At 41.6% G+C, this 11,649-nt stretch overlaps 1 protein-coding gene across 4 annotated transcripts in view; it reads left to right on the top strand.

Moving 5' to 3' along the window:
- The first annotated feature begins 1,067 nt into the window (after window positions 1–1,067).
- Window positions 1,068–11,649, top strand: part of RANBP17 (RAN binding protein 17) — a 328,652-nt gene continuing 318,070 nt past the window's right edge. For 3 of the 4 annotated variants that reach the window (XM_027034339.2, XM_027034320.2, XM_027034328.2), the window contains exons 1-2: window positions 1,068–1,226; window positions 10,219–10,365. In XM_027034339.2, coding sequence (XP_026890140.1) covers window positions 1,209–1,226; window positions 10,219–10,365 — 165 coding nt within the window. In that variant the 5' untranslated portion in view covers window positions 1,068–1,208. The remainder of the gene's footprint in view (window positions 1,227–10,218; window positions 10,366–11,649) is intronic. The other variant, XM_053226569.1, reaches the window with a different exon arrangement.

Below are 11,649 nucleotides of genomic sequence, written 5' to 3'. Positions count from 1 at the left end.
TTTCAAACACTGATAAAAAATATCAGAATTCATATTTAAGAAATCTTATGAATCCCAAACAGGATAATATAAACACATATAGTTAACATTATACTCAAACTGCTGAAGACCAAACAGAAAGAAAAAAGTTAAAGCAGCTAGGGGTGAAAGAAGGACATGCATTACCTACAAAGGAACAACAATCAGACTAATGGCTAACTTCTCAACAGAAACAACAGCAACCAGAAATCAAGGGAAAGACATTTTTTTTTTAATGCTGAGAACATTTTTTTAAAGACAAAATGGAATTCTATACCCAGCAAAACTATCCTATAAAAATATAGGTGAAATAAAGACAGATTCATGTTAAGAAAAGATGAACTTGTCACTAGTAAACCTGAACTATATGAAGTATTAATTTTTCACACTAAAGTACAATGCCCCCAATGTCAATCTTCAAGAAGAAATGAAGAGCACCAGAAAGGAGGGACTATGATCTAGTTTTGTTCAAATAAATTCTCACTCTAATGTAATCATTTGGTGTAAAATACAAGTCCATATTCAATGAAATATAGACAAGAAGTAGTAAGAGGTGAGCTAGAATTTTTTGACTTAACACCATGTAGACGCGTTTAATTTTAAGCCAAGTAAAGTTAAAAAGTAAATGGAAGTTGGGCTTTGGAAGTCAGGGGTCAAGGACTGCAGTTGACATGGAGTCAAAGTTATGGCTGATTGTGTCATGGCAAGTGGATGTTAGGGGACAAGAACAGTTGTGGAGATGGGAGCATCCGAAGCCATGGGCAATAATTGTGCCGTAGGGCTTAAGGATCCATAAAGTTTGTGGGAGATGTAAGAGAGCCAGGGGTGCAGGCTGACAGTTAGGTTGCCATGGTTGTGTCAAAGGAAAGATGTCAGAGGTCGTGACCCACCTGAGGTTGCAGCAGCGGTTGAAACTTCCGTGTGGGGGGCAGTTGAGATTCCCAGCTTCCCCAGGCAGGCCCTGCCCCCTCCGGACCGCCCCCCGCGCTGTCTCCGTCGCCCCTCCCCGCCCCGCCAGGCCCCGCCCCGTCCAGAGCTTCAAACGCAGGGGCCGCGAGGCGGAGGCGACGAACGTGCGAGCAAACCAGCGGCGCAGGGACCCCGCGGGCGGCTGGGGTTTCCGCGGCGCCCGCCTCTGCTCCCTCCCCTCGGGCGCTCGGGGCGGCCGGCCGGCGCCGCCTCCCGGGAAGATGGCGCTGCACTTCCAGGTCAGTGCGCTCTGCATCGCGGGTCCCCGCTCCGCCGCCTCGGGAACCCGGCGGCGCGCTGCGGTCTGGAGACTGAGGGCCGAGAACCGTGGCGGAGGCCGCGGGGCCGCTGACGGGGCTTCGTAGCCCCAGCCCCCGCCCCGGTTGGAGACTCGGGCACTGGCCTGGGCTGCACACCCCGGGCCCGGGCCCGAGGAGGGGACGGCCCGAGCTCTGGGGTGGCGGGTGGAGGGGCAGGGCCAGGTTCGGAGCTCGCCCTTCGGGGGAGGTTCGGATGCTGAGGACCTGCGGCGCGGGAGCCCGAACTCGTTGCTCGGGGCGCGGCGCGAAGGGCGGCTCTGGCGGCGCCCAGGCAGGTGGGGAGCCCGGCCGGGCCGGGCCAGCCTTCCCACCGCGTCGCTGGCCGCCGCTCAGTCGCCTGACTTCACACGGTTGGGACGCAGCTCGCGAAGGGGCTGGGGTTCGCCGCAGGAGCGGCGGCAGCGGTTGGATTTTAATTGGCTAGAGCGGGCAGGAGCTGTATCTGTAGGGAGTTGCGATGGAGTGCTTCGCGGGAGCCTTATTGGAGGAGGAAACGGGGGCTGCGTGCCCGAGGAGCGTGGAGATGATAAGGACGGGACGCGTGCTTGAGTAGGAAGGCTCCCGTATTCTCGGGCTGCACTGGCATATGCATCCAGTTATTCATTCAACAAACATAGAGCTTCCCAACCGTGTCTCCAAGCACTGTGCACAGTTCTGGGATAAAGCATCTTACCATCCCTGCCCTCATAGAATTTACAGATAATTACTGTACATGTGAAAATGATATGGTAAGACTAACCACAGGATACCACGGGAACATTGAAGATGGGTCGTCATCCCGGTGTGTGTGTGTGTGTGTGTGTAGAGAAGTAGTGAGGCAGAGCTGTTCTCAGAGGGGATGCTTTGAGTTTCTTTGAGCTTCCATTCTTCCACTTATTTATTGAGTTGCTGCTTTGCTAGGCACTGAAGACAGCTCTAGCAAAACTGTGATTTCTACTCTCAGGGAACTTGCAATCGAGTGGGTCTTGAAATAATTGTAGGAGCTAGCCCGGTGAAGAGGAAGGGCAGAGTATAGAGGCAAAATGACCATGTGAATGATGGCAAAGAATTGTGGAAGAACATGGCACTCTGCAAGAAATTTGGTCTGGCTGGAGCATAAAGTTCATATAAAAGGAAAGCGAGAAGGGGAGGCTGTGGATGGCAGCAATGTCCTTGGAGGGGTAGTCAGCTTCATAATGTGGTGACAGTGTCTGTATGTGACACGTTCCTTTTGTAGACTTCATTGGACCGCCTGTGGTCATACTGGCTCGTTTCTTATTTATTGATTTCTTCCAAAGGATCTTTTCTTTCCAACCAGCCACTCTCCTGTCAGGTAATTGACAGCTCTAGGATTTATAGACCAGGAAGTAGTGAGCCCCACACATTACCTTTTGACTCCTTGCGGCTTCTAAGGGCATCCAGGTCAACATAATGTTATTTATTTCCATTTTGGTAAACATGCCCTCTGGGAAATTTTCATGGGAAAAATCTTGCAGGGAGGACTTAGGGGTTATAAAAAGGTAATCAGGTGTTCATAGTTCAGGTGTAAATCTTGAGGGTAAATTAAAGACTGTGGTGGAAGTTTGGAAGTTTTCAGACGTAGAAGATGATGCATAATAGTAAATCACTCAGTCCCGGAAGACTTCTTCAGATTCAGGTAAAGTGTTGGAAAAATTAGCTGCTAATGCCAAAACTACCTATATTGGTTTTCCAGGAATGTATTTCACAACAGCTTGAAAGTATAGATGGACAATTAAAGATCACAGTTTTGGGAGCCAGAAAAAAAACTCTGAAACTTCTCAGTTTGAAGCATTGCCAGCATATGAGACCATATTGTTCTCCAGTTAACTCCAGGAGCATTTATTAATAATGATAACTGGTACCTAGCATTTTAAATTTTCACATGCTTATTGTAGATTTTGAGCCCCACAACTAATTTGAGAGGTGTGCATATATATATATATATATATACACACTTACATGTATACATATACATGTTTTATTCTTGAACACACTGAATCTTAGAACCGTTGTGACTTGCCCAAGGCTATAGAGTTAGAATAGACATAATAACTCATAATTCTATATTCTTTCATGTCGATATCTTACTGTCACCTACTCACCAGGGTAGCTGGTCCAAAATTACGCCATTAGGGCGATGAGTAAAGATGTGGACTTGTGTAAGGTGAGGTTAGGGCGCTCCTCCACAATCTTTTTCACATCATGGCATACATAAAAAATGGTAATGATCTGGTTCATTGACATAAATTGCTCATAGCCAAAAGCCTGGCAGCCTGGAGGGCAAGGGGATCAATAGCCCAGGCATACCATTCAAGGTACATGCATCCTGGTTAGGAAGCTGTAAGTGAGTTAGGGTACTGTGTCCCAAAGGAAGCAATGGATCTGGGTTACCATCTGAGAAGAGACAGTCCAGATTGGGAGGAGGAAGGCAGAATGAGGAAAGATAGAGCTGGGAGCAGAGTGAGGAAGATAGAACAGAGGGATTGAGGAGTGCCTGGGCGGCTCAGTTAAGTGTCCGACTCTTGATTTTGGCTCAGGTCGTAATCTCACAGTTCATGGGATCAAGCCCTGCGTCGGTCTCCACGGTAATAGCATGAAGCTTGCTTGGGATTCTCTCTCTGCCCCTCCCCTGTCTGCCTTCTCTCTCTCTCAAATAAATAAATAAATAAATAAATAAATAAATAAATAAACATTAAAAAAAATAGAACAGAGGGATTGAGATGAGAATCAAGAAGTGACATGAGGAAAAATTTAGGGTACCCAGTTTGTCAATCTTTTTGCTTTCAGAATTGTTCCAGAAGCAGGGACTATGGCCATGCTTCTTAATATGCAGCCAGGCTGCCTGATTTAATCTAAATGAGATTGTGAACTATTGTAAATGTCCTGGTAACATGATGGAAAAGAGGTTTGGGAAAGATCATCCTGGCAATATGGACTTGAATGGGAGAAACTGTAGATGCAAGTCCAAGATAGTGTTGTATAATTTATCAGTAACTGAAGGGATTATTTACAATTTATTGTGAATCTGTTGTGTGCCAGGCATTGGGTTAAGCTTTTTATGTTTGGTCTTACTCTTCACAATTATTTTGGAAGGTGGATCTTACTACCTGCGGTTTCAAATGCGAGGTGTTGAAGGATTAAATAATTTGCTTAGGGTTGGTAAGTAGGTGGCAGATTCCAAAGCTGCCACTGTCATTCCCAAAGAAGCTGCTGAAGACATCCAGGGCACTGAAGGCCACAGTTAGAAAATACTGTTCTATTGCTATGTTGTCTATGAATATCCTGTAGAGGTGAGTCTGAGTCTGTAGTTAAAAAGAATTGTTAAGATTTTATAACAAACTAGTATATCCTGGAAACAAGCTATACTGCAAGCTTAAAGGATATAGTTTGCAAGACTGCCCTCACTTCTTTCTGACACCGACTGTATATTGAGAGTTTCCTAGAACTACCCTCAGATTTGATAGTTTATCAAAACGACTCAAAGAATTCACTGAAGGCTGTCATATGCATGCAGTTTATTACTGGGCAAGTACACAGATTGAAATTGATTAAAAGAAGGGATGCAAGGGGCAGAGTCTGGGAGGGTTGCAAAACAAAACTTTTACTGTCCCTAAAAGTAAAACTTTTACTTTTAACTGGGACATGTTACGCTCCCAGCCTGTATGTGTGACAGTATGCTTTGAGTATTGCAAACCAGGGAACTTTTTATTGGGGCTTCATCATATGGTCACGATGGACTTTTCATTGCCCATGTGATTGACCTCAGTCTTTAGGCTAATACCATGTGATCCAAAGCTCCTACCCTTAAACACACAGTTGGTCTTTCTGATGTGGCCAGCCCCCAACGTAAGACCGTGGACTGTGCACCCTCCAGCCCCTTGCACCTGAACAAAAATAGGCCTATCAGATATAATATAGGTTACCTCCTAGAATCTGAGGGTAAAGCCCAGACTTTTCTTTGGGTAAGGCCAAACTCTTTAACTATACAGGAGGGACTAAGGAGGAAGAAGCGACAAAGTTAACGTCAAGGTTATGAATCTAGATCCTAGTCTAGACCTTTGAAACCACTGAAAACAGACACTTGAAATGGAAGTCTGTGGGAAGTATGTTCAATTCAGTTTCTGACATTTTGGGGTTATTTTCAGCATCTTTCTGAATTTTCCAAGAGGGAGGAATTGGTAGATATAAAAATGATGAGCAGACAGAGTTGAAAGTAGGGAGTAGGACATCGTCTGCTTATCTCCTTGCAGGCCAAAGTAAAGGGTGGCAAGGTGCCAGGATGGTAAGGAGAAAACATGTTCTTGAGGCATATAGACTTGTATTTATTTGGCTTAAAATTGACCATTTACACCATACTTGATCTTGAGCAACTTATATATATTTGATCTCTCGGCCTTGGTTTTTTTGTCTTAAAATGGGTGGGCTAAAAATATGTACTTTGTAGGAGCCCGTTTGTCAGGATGGGTTGAAAAATAAAAGAATGGGAATACTTTTGTAAACTATAAAGCTCTAAAAACAGATACTACCCAATATATTGTAGAAGGAAGAGTTTCTAGAGACCCTGGAATAAGCTTTCAGGTATGCTCAGGAAAAGGTAGTAAAGGGAAGAAGAAACAAAGATTTGTGGGAAAGGAAAGTATTTTCTGTTAATGGTAATCAAGAAGCTTAATTCCAGATAGCAGGAAAGATACAGAGAAGTAATTGAGTTTTAAATTCAATTGGGGTAGAATTTTTCTGGTTCATTCTTTTTCCCTCCCCCCCGCCCCCCCAGCTTATAGTACGACATAATTGGAAAATAATAAACTACACATATTTAAGTTGTGCAGGAGTTTTGACTTCTGTATACACTTGTGAAATCATCACTGAAATCAAGATAATGAACATGTCAATCACCCCCAAAAGTTTCTTTTTATTCTTTTGTAATCTCTCTTACTGTTCCCCTATCCTGTTCTGCTCTCCCCCCCTCCCTGGCCAGAAACCTGTCATCTGCTTTTTGTTCCTATAATGCCTTCCAGTATATACTCTTTTTGTCTGGTTTTGTTTTTGTTTTTCTCACTATCTACCCATTGATAGATACATGTGCGGGAATAGAAGAAGTCACATCACTTAGGGGTTAATTATATGTCAAGCACAAAGGCCAGGGATGAGGTCATAATGATGTAGAAGATCCTTATTTAGATTATAGGCAGAATTATGTTATTGTTTCTTAGGCTATGGAAATTGGATGCTGTCTGTTTGTATTTGATAGTTATTGTTTGGGAGTTAAGTGATGTCCAGTTCTACTTGTTCTGCCTATTAGTTATTTTTATGGGCTTCTAATATTGCTATTAATCCTTGTAGGAGCTTTGATAACTCAAACCTGATTTGTCAGCAAATCAAGAAAGGATCCATTTATCTGAGGCATTCTAATGTTAACTGTATGTGTAGACATCACTGTTTTTAAAAAAATTTTAAAGCTTATTTATTTTTGAGAGAGAGAGAGAGAGATAGCATGAGCAGGGGAGGGACAGAGAGAGAGGGAGAGAGAGAATCCCAAGCAGGCTCTGCGCCGTCAGCACAGAGCCCAATGCAGGGCTTGGACCCATGAAACCGTGAGATCATGACCTGAGCTGAAACCAAGAGTTGGATACTTAACTGACTGAGCCACTCAGGCGCAAATTTATTAATTCATTGTGGAAAAGTCTCTCTTTATAAATTCTCTGGAAAGTCAAATGCTAATTAGAAGATTATTTGGTCAGTCAGCATTCACCACATTGTGAGTGTTTTAAATGTTTAGATAATGCCTTTCCACCAGGGTAAGGATCTTTAGGTATGTATCCTTTTCTCTAAAAAGATTTGATATGCCTGCCATGTGTTTCATTATTATCATTACAGTGAAAGAATGACTCAATTTTTTTGCCCCTTTGTTTTAGCCTTTTGTAAGAGAAAGTTTAAGCCTCTCCCATTTTATCTTGCACAGCCTTTCAGTTAATACTCAGAAATACCTTTGGAAAGAAAGGGGTAATTTGTAGTATTGTTGATTTAAATGAATACTATTTAAATATGCTCCAGACTTACTTTGTGTTGAAGTTCTCTAAATCAGTATAGCAAAACAGACAAAATAATTTCCAGAACTTTCTGGAATCTTTCCAGATATATTTACTTAGGTCCCATTGATTTGATCAATATTGTATTTGTATTAGTTTCCTAGTACTGTGGTGACAAATGACCACAACCTGGGCGGGTTAAAACAACAGAAATTTATTGTCTTAGACTTATGAAGGTCAGAAGTCTGAAACTAATGTGCCAGTAGTATTGGTTCCTTCTGGAGGCCTTGAGGGAGAAACTGCCCTATGCCTTTTTCCTACTCTGTGATGGCTGCTGGCAATCCTTGGCGTTCTTTGGCATGTAGATTCATCATTCCAGCCTCTGCCTCCTTCTTCACATGACCTTCTCCCTGGTGTCTCTCTGTGTCTTTGCATCTCACACGTACCTCTCCTTTCTTTTATGAGTCATTAGACTTAGGGCCCTCCCTAAATCCAGGATGGTGGATTTGCAGTGACCTTTATTTCCAAATAAGGGTACATTCAAAGGTACTAGGGGTTAGGAATTAGACCTTTTTTTTTTTTTTTTAACATTTATTTATCATTGAGAGGCAGAGAGAAACAGAGCATGAGCATGGGAGGGGCAGAGACAGGAGGAGACACAGAATCCGAAGCAGGCTCCAGGCTCTGAGCTGTCAGCACAGAGCCTGATGTGGAGGCTTGAACTTACAAACCTTGAGATCATGACCTGAGCCGGAGTCAGAAGCTTAACTGACTGAGCCACCCAGGTGCCCCTAGACCTATCTTTTAGAAGGATACAGTTCCACCCAGTACAATATTATTATTAAGTCATATTAATAAACAACTAGCCTTCATAAGGAGTACTATGTGCCAGAAGTTATGTGACCCTTACTCATTTCATCTTCCAGACAAATCCGTAAGATCGGTTTGAGTCTCACTTATTTTGCTGCCTTTTGTTTTTAAACAGTTAGGTCACTATTTCTGGCTCAGTTGTTTTTGAATCCAAAGTCTACTTCTTCAAAGACTCTTAGACCTAGATGAATGCATGACAGCAGGATCAGTTTGTCATTAAATTTTCTGGCTATTACCAGCTCTAAAATTCAGCCTTTCAAATTTATTAGATGAAGGAAAAGACTTCTAAGGTTGATCATGAGCCAAGAGAGAGAAAAAGGTAGCTCTTTCTGTTTTTGTATTTCTTACCCTTGGAGAAAATATGGATATTTGTATGTATTCATGAACCATAAATTTTCTATACATTTTAATATTATGAGCATTATGGGGCAGTACTCTGAGGGCTTGCTGGGCCAGCCTAGTTGGGGGAAATGTGGAAAATGTGGCGCATTGGAGGTCCTTTATCTTCATTTATTCATTTGAAACCTTTCTTTTTTACTTTCAATCTAGCAGAAAATTCTCAAGTCTGGGATGTTGGGCTCTGACCTGGATAGGAAGTGGAAAATGCCATAAATGAGCTAAGAAGGAGAGAGAAGGAAAAAGAATAAAAGGGCTAGAGGAAGTCTCATATCAGTGTTTTGCCTGTATTCCTGTTAGCCAAAGATATATGTATTTGAGAGAATGTTTGGACTAGTGTAGCTGTAAGGCCGCCACATAAAAATTCAGGCCAGAAAGGATAAAAAGTGGCATTTCTTTAGGAATATCCTATTACCTTCATATGACTACTGATACTGAAATCTGTGCCTTTTATTTTTTTTTTGTCCTCCAAAGAATTAATTCTATTTCAAGTTCAAAGTGAAGTAGTTTTGGGGCACCTGGGTGGCTGAGTCAGTTAAGCGTCTGACTTTGGCCTAAGTCATGATCTTGCCGTTCCCAGGTTCAAACCCCGTGTCAGGCTCTGTGCTGACAGCTCAGAGCCTGGAGCCTATTTCAGATTCTGTGTCTCCCTCTCTCTCTGCCCCTCCCCCACTCGCACACACTCTCCCTCTCTCTCTCAAAAATAAATAAACGTTAAAAAAATTAAAAAAAAAAGTGAAGTAGTTTTTGTCAAGTGCCTTTAACAAAAATTGTTTTAAGCTGGAAGGAATGCTGATCTCATTTTCCTCTAGATTTTATCCATGTGTTTTATATCTTCAGATGAAATTATATTTCTAAGCAGAATGAATTATTCTTTGCGCCTATAAAGTAGTAGGCTACAACATGATAACTAGTTATTACACTGCTAGAAAAAACATGGGGTTAGGTCATAGTTCCTGAAAATCATGACAGTTTGCCTGCAGCACTATGAGTCATTAGTTCAGAAGCCCCAGATCAGTGTATATTTATAATTATCTTTGCTTTTTTATGGATGGATCCATTGAAGTTCTTGCAGTTTGAGAAATAATGTAATTGGCATGGCATCTGCCACTTGCACCTGATAATCCCCGCCTGCCTATGTCTTTAGCTTCCTTTGGCATCTCCTCCTTGCTGTCTACCAGTGACATTGACCTTTAATGCCTTGAAATGATTACGCTCTGTTCTGGGCCCTGGTAAATAGTCCAGGCTATTTCTTGGCCTGGACTGCTGTCTAGTCTTTTTTTGCTTGGCTTACCCTTTTAGGATAAATGTTACTACTTTAGGCAGTAACATTTGGAAGTTGTTACTACTTTCATATTCCTTCAATTAGGCAAGTCCTTGTCTTTCTATACTGTTACTTTTCCACCATAGCACTATCAATTTATAAATAAGTAATTTGGAGTTAGGAGATTTTTTGTTCACCACTGTGACCCCTAGTTGGTAGCCGTAGCCCCATAAACATTTATTTAATTGATGAATACAGGCATGGTATTCACATCCCTCAGGTCCTGTGATTAATACATTTACCTTATTTTTGTTTTTCACTCAAGTAAAATGTTAATTTCTTTTTTCTTCTCAAGAGTTTGGCTGAATTGGAAGTGTTATGTACTCACCTCTACATAGGGACTGATCTTACACAAAGAATAGAGGCTGAGAAAGCACTCCTGGAACTTATTGACAGCCCAGAATGTCTCAGCAAGTGTCAACTTTTATTAGAACAAGGAACAGTAAGTATTTGATAACAGCGATTAACCATGAAAGACCAGGAGATATATGTCAGTGTTAATGAGCTTGTGTAGTTGAGCAATGATAATTGATAGATAGTGCTGCATGTCCTTTTAGTGTAGTTTATTTCACTGTCAAAGAGATTAATCATAGAAAGAATTGGAAAGCCTGGAAAGCAAACTTAGGGAAGAGGCCAAGAGGTGGAAATAGGCATGAATTGAAATAATTTCTTGATTCTTCTTGGCCCTTTTTGATGTCTCATAACAGTAGTGGGCAAAGGTTGCATTTTTAGAAAGTTGATTAGGAGCTTTTTAAAAAAAAAAAATTCCAGGTGAGAGAGGCAGATTGTAATTAACTGTGAAACATGAAGGAATGATTCATAGGAATGCTAACTCTTGCCTGCTTCTAGAGATTCTTAGCCATTCACTCGGCAGGCATGGAGCAAATACTTAAATGTAAAACGAGGCCTAGTACTACCTACTTGTTTTATGCACATGCACCAAAGTAAATTCTAGTTTAGTCGGAGAGACATAAATGTGTAAATAAAAAGCTAAAGAACGATATGGTAGTGCTACAGTAGGAGACTGTATGAACTAGAACAGAGGTCAGCAAACTTTTTCTGTAAAGGGCCAGATTGTAAATATTGTGGGTTTTGCAGGCCAAGAGGCTAAATCAAGGATATTTTGTAAGTACATGTATAAAAAGAGAGAAAACAGATTTCCACAAAATTTTATTGTTGAAACTGACAGTATAATAATTGAGTGCAGTATTTTGTAATACACATCTACTCAGAAGAATTAAATTATTCTTTTGGGGATAATACAATTGACCTAATTGGGGTTCAAAGTTAGTATTTCTGTCATCAAGTTGATTGCTGATGTTCATGTGTTACTACAGATCTGTAATGAAATTTTTTATATTCTGTCTTTGAAAATGTCTTTTCACACAGATAAGTACTGCCAAGTATTGATATCAGTCCATAAACATGGTTTTAATTAAGCACATTCATCACTTAGAAGGCATTTATAGAACTCTGTTCAAACTGCTCTTGATGTTTGCCTTTCAGAATGTCATTATGTTGCAGATTTGTCCCTTCCAATTGAAAGTTAGGTGGAAGCTCCTCAATTGCTCAGTTAAATGGATTTTAAAATATGGAAATTTCCTTTGCACTTGCATCAGGGTCTGAAAAATGCTGCTGGGACTATAGTTGGCGCTCAGAAAACATACCCAAGAATAGAGATCTTGCCACTTTTAACTTTGATGGTGTGGAAAGTATATAAAGCAGC

The sequence above is a fragment of the Acinonyx jubatus genome, chromosome A1, assembly GCF_027475565.1.
Source record: "Acinonyx jubatus isolate Ajub_Pintada_27869175 chromosome A1, VMU_Ajub_asm_v1.0, whole genome shotgun sequence".
Taxonomy (NCBI): domain Eukaryota; kingdom Metazoa; phylum Chordata; class Mammalia; order Carnivora; family Felidae; genus Acinonyx; species Acinonyx jubatus.
The sequence above is the reverse complement of the archived record's forward strand: the minus strand, read 5'-3'. Positions and strand labels throughout refer to the sequence as shown.